The sequence below is a fragment of the Ixodes scapularis genome, unplaced genomic scaffold (genome assembly GCF_016920785.2).
Source record: "Ixodes scapularis isolate PalLabHiFi unplaced genomic scaffold, ASM1692078v2 PGA_scaffold2__306_contigs__length_199485367, whole genome shotgun sequence".
Lineage (NCBI taxonomy): Eukaryota > Metazoa > Arthropoda > Arachnida > Ixodida > Ixodidae > Ixodes > Ixodes scapularis.
In genome coordinates this window covers 108,512,682-108,528,579 of record NW_024609857.1, presented here as the reverse complement: position 1 = coordinate 108,528,579, position 15,898 = coordinate 108,512,682, and the positions used below count along the sequence as shown (strand labels likewise).

The following is a 15,898-nucleotide window of genomic DNA, read 5'->3' as shown; positions in this document are numbered from 1 at the left end:
CAAACTTGGATATTGCTCCAGTTTGACCAGTTTCATACTGGTTGAACTGGTCACACTGGTCATGGTGGTTGAACTGGTCACACTGGTCATGGTGGTTGAACTGGTCACACTGGTCATACTGGTTGAACCGGTTGAACTGGTCATGGTGGTTCAACTGGTCACATTAACTTGTCACGCTGGTACAACTAGTATGTACTTGCCGTTGAGTAAATAATTCCACTGTGAAACGGTATAAGGAATCACTGCCATTTTATTCTTTCGGAGCGACCCTCCTCCTGCCCTGCCTCGCAACATCAGGCAAGAAGTCTTTTAGGATGTCGCGGACTACCGTCTGGAGCTCCAGGATCGGGCGACGTTCAGCCTCTGGCTTCTTTGCCCTCTCATAGTACATCAGGCCACCTGGAGAAATTGTAAATATATCTGCGTTAAACAGCTGTGCAAGGAAGAAAAACTTTTTTTTTCTTTTTGTTATAATTTCGCAAACATAATATATATAATTTAAAGGAACTGGAGGGCTTAATTCCCTGTAAATTTTTTGAAGCACTAGAAATGCACAACACAAAGACAGAATTTTTCTTTCTACCAATAGGTAAGCGCAATTCGAGAGCGACCATGCATGACAAGTATTGTCAAAATGTCATCGGTACATTCAGGTTGGTGTGGGCGTAACATCATTTGAAACTTGCAAGTAGATCTATCAAGGTCAAAGCATATGGTTTTGAACTCTTAACTATATATATACATAGCATTGAAAAAAATTGCTTCTTTTTTAATGGATGAAATCTTAACGGTAATATGCCACGGAAGAATTAATAGGAACATTAAGATGAAGGACAGAACGGGCACATCCTTCACTTCCTTTTAAATTAACTCAGTGCAAGTCTACAAATCATATGGTAAACATTTTAACAAAAACATTCCACAAGTGGCTACAGTGGCAATTATAAACCTAGGTTGGCAGTACCAAAACACCTGGCCAAAGACACCAATCAACTTAAATCCAGATTGTAAAACATCCATGACCATGTAACTAATAATTTTAAGAGCTGATTTACAGGGAATATGTCTCCGTCTATTCCTGGAAATGTGTCCATCCATTCCCGAATACAGAGATTTAAAGGGCCTCTCCAATAATTTTTTGACTGGTCTGAAACTTGTGCCGAGAGTGACCGCAGGCAACGCAATAACACTGAGAAACTACCGTATTTACTCGAATCTAACTAAGGTCCAAAAATCGCATGTGCGCTACAAACGAGTGCGACCAAAACTGCGCTACCATATCGCCATCGATATTCCAAAATAGCCGCCCATTACGCGCTAAGAAGCTGCGTAGCCAGCTCCTGTGTTTCTTTCATATCAGCGTGGAAGTTCCCACTGCAAAGACCCACCGCGTTCACCATGATGCTGGATTCAAAAGAAAAGGGATATTGTACGCAGAGAGCGATGGAAATTGGGCCGCATCACGTGCGATGGGTGAAAGATGCATGGTGCACGATCCCGTCTGCCATGGTTATCAAGGCCTTCAAGAAGTGTGGAATTCCTAACGCTATGGACGGCACCGAAGATGAAACGCTTTGGGCCGTTGACAGCGATAAGGAGTTGTCCGACAACAATGACGAGTGATGCATACTGTCCCACGAGCGCTGCACCAGACCGTCGCCATGATGACGACCTTGCCGGCGAGACAGCGCCGTTCATTTCATCGCAAGATTGAAGCATTCGGAATAAACCTTTGTTCCAAGTGAGAAAAAGTTTAATTTCTGTATTTAACCTACAAAATCTGGCGCGCGTAACAATCGAAGTCATGGCGTTTTTTCTTTTTTCGGACCTCGAGAAAAGGGTACACGTTACAATCGAGGGCGCGTTATATTCGAGTAAATACGGTAACCGCTTTGCAAAATAAAAATTATTCGGGACACTATAAGCAAACGAAATTTACAGAAGTGGGCCACTGCGTGACGTAAATGGAGATGCCAATGGTAGACGCAAAACACGCGGCGGCTCCTCCGCTGACGGATCCACATCGTCGCTCAATAGTGACTCTAGCGTCAGCTATCCTTGATACAGTGGTGCCTTGTGTTTCTTTGCCGCAGAGCCGCTGGGCGGTGGGCGTGCCGCCTCTCAGAGCCGCGTACGCATCGCCGGCGCTCAGCTCGCCTCTCAGTGCTTGCATCCGTGCATCGTCCTTCATCGTCGCCCCCCCGCATGCCGCAACAACCGGGGTCCCCACTCACTGAGTCGAGTTTCGTAAAAGTGCATGAGAAGAGAGAGCACGTGTGTACAATGCGTCGTCTGCTAGTTTGGTTTCAGTTTCCGCGACATGAATGCCGCAGGGCGGCTCACATGTCGCAAAGAGCTTGTTTTTGTTGTTCTTGGGCTTTATTAAAGTACATTTAGTTTTTTCCTTAGTCTTAGAGCTCAATAAAAACAACTTTTATAAATAATTATGAGGTAAGAACATTCACACTTATTATTCCGTGCTCAGGAACAAACTATTGGTGGACCTGGCCAATCGGGAAGCCAGCTCCGTTAAAGTCATCTGCCACGCACGTTTAGCACCACACTGCGCCCACCATCGATACAACCATTCCGCACCTTGTCAAATGAAAATATGATGCACCATTCTTTTGCAGTTTTGTCTTTGTTCCCCAAATCCCCCAAACCACAGAAAAGGCAGGGAGCGCAAAAAAAAGCAGAAACATAATTATATTGTTGGAGGGGCCCTTTAAGCAAAAAAAAAAAAAAAAAGCAGAGGGATTGCATTTGCAAAGCTTTCACAAAACATAATGCAGCATGCATGGCCAAGATGGCAGCACATTTAGCTCTTGGGCAGAGGCCCAATATTGGGCACCGGTAGTTCTTTTTATCCTCTGGTTGTCTGGAATGTCCCAGTTAAATATAACCATGAAAGCTTGTTTTTTCTATTCTAGGAAATGTTCTTGGCTGTCGAATGTGTGTAAAAGGAAGCACATGGTGGCTGCAGGCAGATAGTCTTGGGTTATGGTAAGGTCTTACCAGTCACGCTGACATCGACACCGCCAACGCTAGTCGCCACCAATTTTATTTTGTTTGTGAGCACAAGTTCATTTATTAAATATTTAGTTGTCTAATACTTCAACCTTATTATTCCTGTTAGTTTTCCAAGTGAACCTCAATAAATTTATGGTTTTCCAAATAGTTTAAATTTAAAAAAGACTTGAACAAGGACAGCACATCACTCAACTCATTGTTTTTAAGACATTTACCAACTCTATCAACTTTCTACATTATTACATTATTTGTTGAAAGTTGACCCCTTTTCATTCTAATATATTTTGACAGTCTATGCACTTACTTGCAAGGGCCATCATCTTTGCAGGTGTCACCGGCAGCTTTCCTTTCGCGCCCTCTTTCAGAAAGCGCCGGCTCGGCTCTCCGGTCACGCTGCGAGCACAGAGCTCAGCAGTAGAGTAGATCGTCCGGGAAAGGTCCTTTACGAAGCGTTGTTCCGGTAGCTTCGATACCAAATCATCAAGCTTAAGCTTGGCGACTTTTAGTCCACTGCCAAGGTGAACCTGCATTCAATAAGAATTTCCTTGTGAACACTATAATCTACTAATCTGGAAAACATTCCATCTAGTAGACTACCACAGTTTGGCAAAACAGTGAGTCTTAGTCACATTATCAAACCCAACGTTGAACTTCATAATGATACTGCCATATAACAAGATCATGTGCCGTTGCGGGTTAAGTGCACACGCCATTTTATTGTCACGAGTTTGCTTGGCCCTAAGTTTTAAAGAAAAGAGCCGGAACAAAGTTTTCCCGATATTCAAATAATGACAATAACTGACCCGCCTGCGTGTTTATGTTTAAGAAATACAATGAATGCAAATAAATTCCAGGAGTATTAAGGGCACTGAAATTCTTTTTTCAAGGGTATTAGGTTTCAAGGGGCTGTGCAAACTCTACGTGGATGTTGACAGCACTGTGGTGGTGTGCGGTGCTCCAACAAACGAAGACTTCGTGGTGTTGGTAGGTAGCAAAGAACCCACCGTGGACGCCGAGAATGAGAAAATCAATGAGGAAGAAGCCTTACACTACTTTTGAATGGGAAACCAGAGTCCTTAATAATGCTTTTGGTCATGAAACTTCCACCGAAGTTTGATACAGGAACAGAAGCTCCTGTCAAAAGTAAGGACAAACCACCTATACTCTTGCTATCCTCCGTTTGCTTGACAATTTCTTGCATACGAGAATACTTTAAACATACCTTCACTAAAATGCCAAGCTTTAAGAGAGGAACCAGCGGTGTTGACGCGGAGATGCCTCTTTGAAGGTGTAATTGTGGACGTTTACGTATACTCACAAAAAAACCTGTGACCGAGAAAAAAAAAAAAGCAAGCGGACTGTTTTTTAGGGTGCTACTTGCCTATTTGGATCTAAGAACAGCAAGCTCACTGAAAATCTACTGCACAATTTCAAACTTCATTACGGGACTCGAGCGGCAGCTCTCGTGCTGAAAGACTGTGTTCAGGTCGGCCGTGCTGCGCGTATTCTGCTCGCGTGTCTTCTTGCTCTTCCTCTGGACTGCAGGTTTACCCATATGCTTTAACAAATACAGCAGTTACGAATGAAAATGCCACTCATGCCTGGTCATGCAGTGCGCGACTACGCACACACGACCCGCAAACTCACGCTTATCTTCGCGCAAAGTCTCCAGTGCGCGACTACGCACACGCAACCCACAATTTCACACTTGCCTTTGCGCAAAGTACTTGAATCGGCAGCATGATGCTCATTCTTCGTGACTGCGCTTAAAATTAAGGTCTCAGATAATCCAGTATCGTTTAAACTCTGGCATTCTAACCTCGCATTTGAAAGCTGCAAATCTGTTGACATGCCGAAAAAAAAAAAAAAGAATGGCTGTGAAGCTTACTGGCAGTTTCTGTTCCAGTCGATTTAGAGACGCTGTCACCTAATATGTTAAAACTTTCTAATCATGGAGCCCGATTTTGGTCAGTGGTGAGAGCACGATCTCAGCCGGATCGGGGTTCGTCTGCTACAAAAGAGGCGCGGTTCGTCTGCCACGAGGTGTCATTTGCTGACGGAACAGAGACGCCACTTGCTAGCAGATACTAGCTAGCAGGTGGTGAGATTATAGAGGAGATCGAAAACAAAGTTAAATTGGAAACCTCCGCTATTTCCTGAAGGACGCAATCGACAACCTGTGCATCGTTTAGAAAATTTGGATACGTCCTCCTGTCGTACGTAACCCAACATCCACCCGAGAATAATTAAGAATTTGAAATGAACACCTACCTGGCATACGAGAGCTTTCATAATCCTAAGTAGGTCAGAAGTCCTCACCTATTTACGGAAGAGGAAAGCTCTCGCATGCGAGGTAGGTGCTTGTTTCTAATTCTTAATTATTCACCAGCGGATGTCAGGTTATGTACGACAGGAGAACGAATGGAATTCGCATTTCAAAATGAAGCACAGGTCATCAACTGCGCCCTTCAGGAAATAGTAGATGTTCTCAGTTTAACTTTTTTTTCCCGACCTCTCCACCCGCCCGTGGGACATAATTAGTACCATACGGCCCACAATGGCGTCGATGCCTCATAGCAGACAAACCACACTTTTCCCTTGCGTTACCGGACGACGTGTCTGCTAACAGTATTTTAGCATCCCTCAGCGAGAGCAGACTCTGACTTTTCTCCCACCCGTGACAAAAATCAGTCCCCTGGGCCGGTTTGCTCATCTTGCAGCTGTGGCCAAGAGGGATTTTTATGTCACGTGACCAGCTCCTTGGGGACATGGAACTATGTAGCACCCTATGCCCCTGCCTAATGGTACAGAAATGCGTGTCGCTTCGAGCACAAAAGTTTGACTTTGCTCGCAGAAACTGACCGCAGAGGCTTGCAATTCAAGTCTAATTAACCACACCCTTAAACTTTAAAAGCGGCAGGTAAAGTTACAGCCGGAAAAGGTCGATATGCACCAAAATAAAAGATAAATCACGCAAGACAAAAGCAGTGGTGTTATACATATAGGTCTGCGCCAGCTGCGCAAGTTCTGCCGTCTTGCGTGGCGGACTGGTAACGGTGTTGAGTCTTGTCATCGCTGCGTGAAAGTTTTGGGTTCAAATCGCGCCAACACTAAACACCTTTTTTTTTTTTCAGATTTATATTTTACGCATGTCTTGCTTTTTTTACCACTTGCACGACTGTGCCACAGACTTTTTATTGTTTGAATCACCTGTTAAATCGACAAGCCTGAAGAAAAAAAAAGATCAAGCTAAGTTACTGCGCTGATAACATGGTTTCATGTTTGTTAAAAGGAAGCCAAGGTAATGGTATCAGCATGACTTTCATAATGGCATTAGCATGACTTTCATACAAACTGGGTCGAAACAAACGTTGTTTCCCCAGCAACTACAATTCTATCTGTTTTTTCAATATTCAAGGTGCTTGCTACGACTCATTCAATAACAGAAGGCGCATATTTGGCCCTAACAGACACTGCAGTTGTGTAAACTCAAAAATTGAAACATCCACAAAAAAAAAAATCTAGCAGCTGTAGTTGCAATGAGAAAGTTGTAAAACCCAGATAAAAGATTAAACGTTTACTTGCGTGAAATGCGATAAAAGTTTCTACATTTTGCTGTGACAACAGTTTTGTAATATTATGTACATATATATATTTTGTAATATTATTTTATTGTAATAATAAAAATAACAATATAATAAAATTAAGTACTAAAATAATAATAACAATAACATTTTGTAATACTAACTTATAAAAGATAAGTTGAGCAAGAAAGAAAAACTTAGACACAGCAAGCACAATTTTTAAAAAAGGATCACAGTTAAAAAGTAAGACACGCGTAAAATATAATTTATAACATAGAAGTCCTATCATGCCACAATTCGAAGCCTTCCACGCCAAGTCCCGATTCTGCTTTTTTATAGCGTGATTTATCTATCATTTTGGCTCATCTTGGTGTTCCCCGGCCGTAACTTTACCTGCCACTCCTAAAGTGCAAGGGTGCTTTTAATTAGACTCGAATTGCAAGCCTCTGCGGTCAGTTTGTGCATGCGAAATCCAACTTTAGTGCTTGAAGTGACACGGATTTTCGCGCCATCAGGCAGGGGCGCTAGGTACTTCCATGTCCCCGTGGAGCTGGTATTGCGACATAAAAATTCCTCTTAACCGCAACCGCAAGATGAGCGAACCGGCCGTGGGGCTTGATTGTGGGCTCCGGGGGGCCAACCACTGCGTTTACTGAATGCCCATCTGCTGTCCAGTTATGCTGAACTGTCTACGCTAGCGCCACTGCACAGTCACGCTTTGCAGCACACGAAGCGCTCCCATAGTGTTACGGGGAAGTTCCATGACTAGGAAAGTAACGAAGGACTCTAGTAAATATGGCCGTAAATATGACCATAAATATGGCCGCCGCTGCCGCAATGTGTCCTGGGAGCTGCAGTCTTTTTGCACATGCCACAAGCCAGCTGCAAGCCTAGCCTACGCGAGCAAAGCACGAGCTGTCTGGTGTACTGCCATCAGCATCCAGTGAACTACAGTTATGGTGGCGTGATGCATGCGCCAACGATTAGTGAGCTCAGTCTATTAAGTTGTGCGACACGCAGGCGACGATTAGGGCCAAAAATTGGTCAACATTCCCTGGATTATACATGAAGCCTATTTCAGTCGTCAAACAAAGTTCCTAAATCGTCTTCATTGTTCCTTCACAGCAATTTTGGTCACTTACCATTCCATCTCCTTCGATCAGCACTGGTGGTGCAGGGCCTGCACATGGTAGAGCGGGCTCTGGCAGCAGGAATCCTGCAAGCAAGGTAGTATCTTTGCTTAGATTCGAAATCCTTATCAATTTGGATACTATAATGAGTGATAAGGCGCAGCCGAGCTGGTTTAGCATAGTTGTAAACCCGAGACTGGGGATACGGACAAGGGACAAAACACAGAACGAGCTGGTTTACAATCATGATTTAAGACAACCCTTAGACAGGGGACACAAAAAGGGGACAGAACACGACGAAGTCTCACAAGAAACTTGATCGTGTTCTGTCCCCTTTCTGTGCCCCCTGTCTCAGGGTTGTCTTAAATATTCGATACCATACGCTGTTGCCACAGAAGAAAAATAGTAACAGCTTTGCCTCCAGCATAACCTTTCTATCTTTAGTAACACTTCAGCAAACACTCAGCCGCATACGACGGAAGGAAACGATCAGGAGCTGAAGGCGAAGCTTGTACTTTTCTTATGTTGCACCAAAATAGACACAGTATGTCAGCAGTATTATCTTGACTTGCACTCAGGTGTAGAGCTTATTTCATCAGAAATATTTGGGACAAGGAGATGGTTTGCTCCCAAGAATGGCTCTTGAAATCCACTAAAATGATTAACAGACTAAACTCTGTTTCAGCCAAGGAGGATAGAAGGGTAGGAGAGGGCATGACGTCGGCTGTGTAGCCTCCACAAGCCATGCTCCCTTGACGCCTCGCCTCTTTCTCATTTTCCTCCTTACTCTCCTCACTTACCATGCCAACGTTGCCACATCACGTGACCATAGCTAGCCTTCGTCAAGCTATGGGGTACTAGAATACATCACAGTCTAGCCTTCGATCTGATAAAACCTACCGGACGGAGCGCGCGCAAGCCTGCAAGGAGTCCTACAATCAACCATCCATCTCCCAGGTGACATGTCACGCGCACCAATCGCCAGAGAGATCTGAGGTCACGCTGGGCACAAAATCGTTTAAACTGTTTATGACTAGGCTTCACACATATTGCAATGTGCCCCCTCCTACTATTTATAACCTCCTTGGTTTCAGCGAACTTGGCAAGTGAAAAAGATGGGCCCCAATTAGAATGTATGAGCGTAGAACATGACAATGCACAGTCAAAGTGCACTTTTCCTTGGGGATAGTTGACACATCTGCTGCGTTGCTCCAAATGAATCGCAAAATACTTTTGCCTTTTGCTAACCTGCGCTGAAAAGAAGTATACTACAGGCAGAAATTTACCCAAACGTGATACACGCTGTCCCTTTCCTAATCTTCAACCCCAAGAAAATTGCTCACACAAAGTAAAAATGGTAAACCTCCCTGCCCTTACACAACATCCACCGGTGCAGCTTGTGACACAACCTGCGCCTCCCTCCCTTTCCACATCAGAGAATGGTAAGGAGGGTGCAACCAGGTTTTTGAAGAACCTTGGTTTTGGTTTTGTATTGTGTAGTAGGTGTCAGCTAGTGCATATTAAAAGTTTCAGACTATAAAACCAAATATCGAGCACGTTGCAATAGAAATAAATTCAAACTATTCTCTACGAAGGAAACACCCTGGTCCACCGGTAAAAGTTGACTAATGAAAATGCTACATTTTGCAAAGATTGCAAACATCATTTTACCTTTTTAGGCTCGTTTCAAATTATACTTCGAGAGAAACACATTTTCCGCAGTGTGGGCAACAGTACTGTAATCATCGTATTGAAAACAGTAAAATACATTTTCTTTGCACCTTCTTGTATCCGCTTAGCATGCTTCCTAGAGCGAACGCTTCCAATGACCGTCATCAATGTCGCTAATCGGGATGGCATCGTACAATATGGCCCCCATGTCTGCTGTCCATTCCGGTCTCTCGAGCTTGCGGGGCGACAGATTTGATAGTTCCATGGCACAATGGTGCGACAAAAGACTCGCCATTGAGAAACAAGGTTTGGGCTACGATGCACAGACACATTCAAGAAATTTCCTACGGGTCGGCCAGTCAGGGGCGCGGGAAACCTTCACTTGCTGTTTGTTGATGGGCACCCTTTGTCATTCTGGCTGCCATTTTGAATTGCTGTTTTAACACAAAAATATGGTGCGCATGATCACAACTCTGGCATTTTTAGGATCCTTACAGCCCGTAAAGTTAATTACCACCGTAAACAAACTGTATCAGAAATCTGCTTTCTGCCCCTTTTGAGCATTTCTGTACTAGCCCGGTTGCTGGTCAGCTGACGGTAAAGGAGCTCGGCCCAGTGAAGGTTGGTCGGTAGACTTTTCCGCTCCGGAAAGGTTTCCTGAAAACAAATAATACCGTGAAGTATCTCACCAGCGTGTCAATCTGCTACCACAGACGTGCCGGTGTGTGGTTTATAACGCCCATCTACATGCACCCATCCAGACTTGTGACAGTGGCCGAGTAGACGAAGGCATTGATTTTTAACTGCACTGACCGGCACTGGCACAGGTTCGAATTTCACCAGGGGTCAGCTTGTTTTTCCAAAAGAGCCCATGGTTGGTGAACACACAGTTTCAAGGCGAGTTTCGCAATAGATGTCAAGTAAATTGTGAACACGTTTTGAGCACATTTCAAGATAGGTTTCGAGTAGGTTTTGACATAGGATTGGCGAAAAGGAAGAAGTGCCATAAGCAAACTCTTACTTTAAAGGGCCCCTCCAATAATTTTCTTATTGGTCTGAAACTTGTGCTAAGTGACAACAAACAACGCAATAACAAAAAAAAAAAAAGCTTTCCAAAATAAAATTTAGTTGGGAAGTTATAAGCAAATAAAATTTACAAAAGCAGACCACTCTGACGTAAATGGAGCTGCCAATGGTACGCGCGATATATGCTGTCACCCCTCCACAGCCAGATCCACATCGTAGCTGTATAGTGACTCTAGCGTCGGCTATCCTTGGTACAGTGTTGCCTTGGACTGGGGTTACGCAGGTGCACAACATTCCTTCGCCGTTAAGCCGCTGGCGTGTCAAATAGAATGGCCGCCTCTCCAAAGCCGCGCACACATCGCCGGCGCTCAGCTCGCCTCTCCGTGCTTGCATTCGTGCATCGTCCCTCCGTTACCCAGGTCGCCCCCTGCACGCCACGGGGGTGACTGGGGTCCCCACTCATCTAGCCGAGTTTCGTGAAAGCGCACGAAAAGAGAGAGCATGTTAGCATTTTATTGTATTTTATTTTATTGTAAGTACAATGTGTCGTCTAAAAGTTTGGTTTCAGTTTCCGCGACAGGGATGCCACGGGGCGGCACAAATCACAAAAAACTTGCTTTTGTTGTTTCTTCTTTTCCTGCTTTATTAAACTACATATAGTTCTTAAAAATTTAACTCTCATAAATAATTATGAGGTAAGAACAGTCACTTATTATTCCGTGCTCAGAAAGATACTTTTGGTGGACCTGGCCAATCAGGAAGCCAGTTCTTTTAACGTCACCCGCCACGCGCATTTAGCACCCTGCGGCGCCACCATCTATCAACTGTTCTGCGCCTTGTCAAATTAAAATATGATGCACCATTCCTTTTTGCGGTCCTGTCTTTGTTGCCTGAATCTCCCGAACCACCACAGGCAGGGAGCGCATTTTTAGGATCCTTACAGACCGTAGAGTTAATCACCACCGTAAACAAACTGTATCAGAAATCTGCTTTCTGCCACTTTTGAGCATTTCTGTACTTGCCTGGTTGCTGGTCAGCTGACGGAAAAGGAGCTCGGCCCAGTGAAGGTTCGTCAGTAGACTTTTCCGCTCCGGAAAGGTTGCCTGAAAAGAAATAATACCGTGGAGTATCTCACCAGCGTGTCAATGTGCTACCACAGACGTGCTGGTGTGTGGTTTATAACGCCCATCTACATACACCCTACCAGACTTGTGACAGTGGCCGAGTAGATGAAGGCATTGATTTTTAACTGCACTGACCGGCACTGGCACAGTTCGAATTTCACCAGGGGCCAGCTTCTTTTTCCAAAAGAGCCCATGGTTGGTGAACACACAGTTTCAAGGCGAGTTTCGCAATAGGTGTCAAGTAAACTCTGAACAGGTTTTGAGCACATTTCAAGATAGGTTTCGAGTAGGTTTTGGTATAGAACTAGCGAAAAGGAAGAAGTGCCATAAGCAAACTCTTACTTTAAAGGGCCCCTCCGATCATTTTCTGACTGGTCTGAAACTTGTGCTTAGTGACAACAAGCAACGCAAAAAAAACACAAAAAAAACACATTTTCCAAAATAAAATTTAATTGGGAAGTTATAAGCAAATAAAATTTACAAAAGCAGACCACTCTGACGTAAATGGAGCTGCCAATGGTACGCGCGATACATGCTGTCACCCCTCCACAGCCAGATCCACATCGTAGCTGTATAGTGACTCTAGCGTCGGCTATCCTTGGTACAGTGTTGCCTTGGACTGGGTTTACGCAGGTGCACAACATTCCTTCGCCGTTAAGCCGCTGGCGTGTCAAATAGAATGGCCGCCTCTCCAAAGCCGCGCACACATCGCCGGCGCTCAGCTCGCCTCTCCGTGCTTGCATTCGTGCATCGTCCCTCCGTTACCCAGGTCGCCCCCTGCACGCCACGGGGGTGACTGGGGTCCCCACTCATCTAGCCGAGTTTCGTGAAAGCGCACGAAAAGAGAGAGCATGTTAGCATTTTATTGTATTTTATTTTATTGTAAGTACAATGTGTCGTCTAAAAGTTTGGTTTCAGTTTCCGCGACAGGGATGCCACGGGGCGGCACAAATCACAAAAAACTTGCTTTTGTTGTTTCTTCTTTTCCTGCTTTATTAAACTACATATAGTTCTTAAAAATTTAACTCTCATAAATAATTATGAGGTAAGAACAGTCACTTATTATTCCGTGCTCAGAAAGATACTTTTGGTGGACCTGGCCAATCAGGAAGCCAGTTCTTTTAACGTACCCGCCACGCGCATTTAGCATCCTGCTGCGCCACCATCTATCAACTGTTCTGCGCCTTGTCAAATTAAAATATGATGCACCATCCCTTTTTGCGGTCTTGTCTTTGTTGCCCGAATTTCCCGAACCACCAAAGGCAGGGAGCGCAAAAAAAAAGAAGAAGCAGAAGCAGAAATATCGTTGGAGGAGCCCTTTAAAGGAAAACTGCTTAGATCCTAATTCAACTGCCATCAACAAACTTCAAGGTTACTGTTGATTTAGAAAATTCAATCTTTGGGTCACTTGCACATGCAATTGAAGGCCCGTTCAGACAGTTGCGTTCGGAGCGACCACTACGCTTACGAACGAACGCAACCGGTTGGAACAACAAGTTACCATAGCAACGAAGTGCCAAACGGTCGTTTTGTTCGTGTTCGTTTGCAACGTAAGGAGTTGAGCCGGGCTGAACTTTCTCGTTACGTTCGGGAACGACTGCAACGATGGACCAATCAGAGGTCAAGGAGAGCTTGGTCGCGCGCGTTGCATGCCGGTCTCCTTCTATCTGCGAACATGGCATCGGTGGTGACCGTCGATGTGGACGGCGTGGTGGAAAATTACGGTTGTATTGCAGACTATACTCTGTTCACCCTAAGCTGACATTGCAGCAGAAGATACGTGCTGGATGGACCAAATTCAGAGCCAGCTGTGCGGGATGTCACCGCACTCTCTGGCGCGATGACAACGCACGTTGATGTTGCATGTTGCTGGCTCCGATTGGTACATCCAGTGCATACCTTCCACTGCACTGTCAGCTTAAGGGTAAATCGAGTATATGGCACCTCAACTCGGTCATGCCAGCATTTTGTACTTGCTCTCGTTTTTCTTTGTGAATAAATCAGTCTTCTTCCTTTGCCAGTAAGTGATGGACAGTTATGGTCCACGTCAGGCAGCAAACATATGAGCTCTTCCTCTAGATGACAAGTTTCTATTTACTACAGTGACTACATGAGGGTTGCCTTCTGTCAAATGGCACCGTGTATTCATCTGCCCAGCGCAGCATTTGGGCTTGCAGAAATTTGCCGGTATTTTCGAGAGTATCAGAATTAAAATCGGATTTACTTTTCTCAGTTTTTGGGAAGGATAATCTTACTGTCTGTTATTACATTTGACAGTCATTTAACAGGTAAAAGCTCAACACAAACTTAAAACTTGCCTGTGTACGAGGTTGATGGCACTGGACTTTTGGGGACCTCCTCTACTAGACGACTTGGCGAGTCTTCTAAACAAAATTTGATGCACGGATAAGCATGATCAAAAGATGAAATAAATTTGTACACTAGAATCTTACCGAGCAGTTCAATGCCTTCAAAAGACGGTGGTTCAGCCAACAGGTGCTCCTCGCTTGAAGTACCAGGCCTCCTCCATTGCGGTTCTGAGGCAGCTTCTGAAAAACCAAGTAGAAATTGAACGGCAATGCAGGTTATAATAGCTCCTTTTTTTAAAAGACTCAGTTCGTAATAAGAAAGAGAAGCATGCACACCAATTTTCATTGCAAGGGCCAAACCCAGCCTCCGGCTGTGAGCCTGTTCCTGGGCAAGCTCTTTCTGAAGTCTTTTTATTTTGCCCTCTTTCTCCTGGAGGAGATGTCGAAGGATCCTATCCTCTTGAGGTGCTGCCCTCGTCTCCTGGGTCTGGGTAAAAATACATTGCCACTGTTGGAATATCATAACTTCAGAATGCAAAAGTATTTAGGTGTCTGATAATTCTGCACCTTTTGCTTTTTCTTAAAATCTGCAGCGATGTCATCAAGCCTCGACCGCTTGCCAATCTCCTTCCGGTTCTTTTTTTCCTTTCGTCCAAGGTCTTGGACATGCTAAATGAAAACAGTAGAAATATCAAATATTTACTCAAGCAGTGTCATACTCACAAGATAAGTAAGCTAGTAAGCTTTGCATGCACAAATTACTACGGAACAACCTCCACTACCAGTGAAAGCGACTGGAAAAATGGGCATGAGAAGTAATTTCAGTTCTTTATTTTATCGGGATACTCGCCGAGAAGCAGCTAGGCCTAACCCGGGAAAAAAATAGAGTTGCTATTTTTATGATTTTTGCTACAGTATGGACTGGTTCTGCGCTATGATTTTTACTGCGTGCCTGCCCCAAAAAACATTTCGCGGTGCGCATGGACAGAAAAAAGTGAAATAGAGATGTCTCTTGTATCCTCTTCTACCTCTGTATTTAACACTTTCCTCTCCAAAGTTCTGCTGGCCCTATCCTGGCACAATAGATATTTTCCAAACAGTATTTATTTGCCCTTCCCGGTCGCGTTTGCATTTAGTCCATGTGTGTGGTGTTCAACCATTTTTTTTAAGGACACAATGAGCTTAAAATGTTCTTGGTATCCTTTGGAGATGGCATCTTTGTTAGGTCTTTAAGAGCAATTACAGAGCAAAACTATTATTCTTGCCTTTCTTGCAGGCTGCTTCTGCGTTGCACTACCATCCAAAATCCTAGGAATCGGGTACCGCTTCAGTTGCATCTTCTTCAAAAGATCATCAAGACTCTCTGTAAAAAAAACAAAAAAACAACAACAAAAAAACACGCTTAAATAGCACCCTCCTTTTAGTGACATGAGTATAATAGGTTCTACACACATACCGATCGAAAGGAAAGCAGTTAAGAGTTACTGCCCCAGTCTCTTCCTGCCCAAACTGGTCTTTGCTATGTGATCACGCCTGAATTTTGAAAAAGAAAAAAAAAAGAAAGAAGAAGAAAAAAAAAAAAAGAAAAGAAGAGAAGAAAGAAAGCAGGAGAAGGAAAAAAAAAACCTGCCTTATGGCTTGAAACTAGCTTTCGCACTCGCATGATGTTTTTAACCCACAAAAGCATGGAAGGTTATTTTAACCCCTAATAAATTACTTACCGCCCAGAAGGATAACGTTGGCGTTGTAGAAGTCCTCATCTTCGCCTTCGCCGGAATCTGAAACCCAGTAGGCCTCGTACAGCCGGGTCGCGTCGAAGTCGGCAGCATCGCGAGGCGTGAATTTCTTTACCAGGGAAGTGGGCAAAATCAAATGCACACCATCAGTGAACTTAACATAGGCATGCATTTCGCATGGATCTATTGCGAGATACCAGAGCCGTATACGCGGGATACCAACGTTGCGTGGCAACAAAACTCCAAAACACGCCAGAGAACAACAAAAACCACGTGTGTTTCAGTTCA

The 15,898-nt window shown here is 44.3% G+C and overlaps 1 protein-coding gene across 1 annotated transcript; it reads right to left on the bottom strand.

The window, feature by feature from the left end:
• Window positions 1-237: 237 nt before the first annotated feature.
• On the bottom strand, window positions 238-15,817 carry LOC115331901. The gene is made up of 10 exons (XM_040209785.1): window positions 15,596-15,817; window positions 15,140-15,237; window positions 14,442-14,543; window positions 14,211-14,361; window positions 14,019-14,114; window positions 13,884-13,949; window positions 9,992-10,072; window positions 7,757-7,830; window positions 3,335-3,554; window positions 238-399 (listed from the first exon to the last, which is right to left on the bottom strand). The coding sequence occupies exons 1-10, from the start codon at window positions 15,780-15,782 to the stop codon at window positions 251-253; spliced, it is 1,224 nt and encodes a 407-aa protein (XP_040065719.1). The 5' UTR covers window positions 15,783-15,817; the 3' UTR covers window positions 238-250.
• Between the last annotated feature and the right edge of the window lie 81 nt (window positions 15,818-15,898).

Coding starts and splice junctions, on each gene's coding strand:
- LOC115331901 (XM_040209785.1), bottom strand. CDS start 15,782: ATGCATGCCTATGTTAAGTTCACTGATGGTGTGCATTTGATTTTGCCC. Junction 15,238..15,595: donor CAACGTTATCCTTCTGGGCG/GTAAGTAATTTA, acceptor TTTTTTTTACAG/AGAGTCTTGATGATCTTTTG. Junction 3,555..7,756: donor TGATCGAAGGAGATGGAATG/GTAAGTGACCAA, acceptor TATTGAATGCAG/GTTCACCTTGGCAGTGGACT.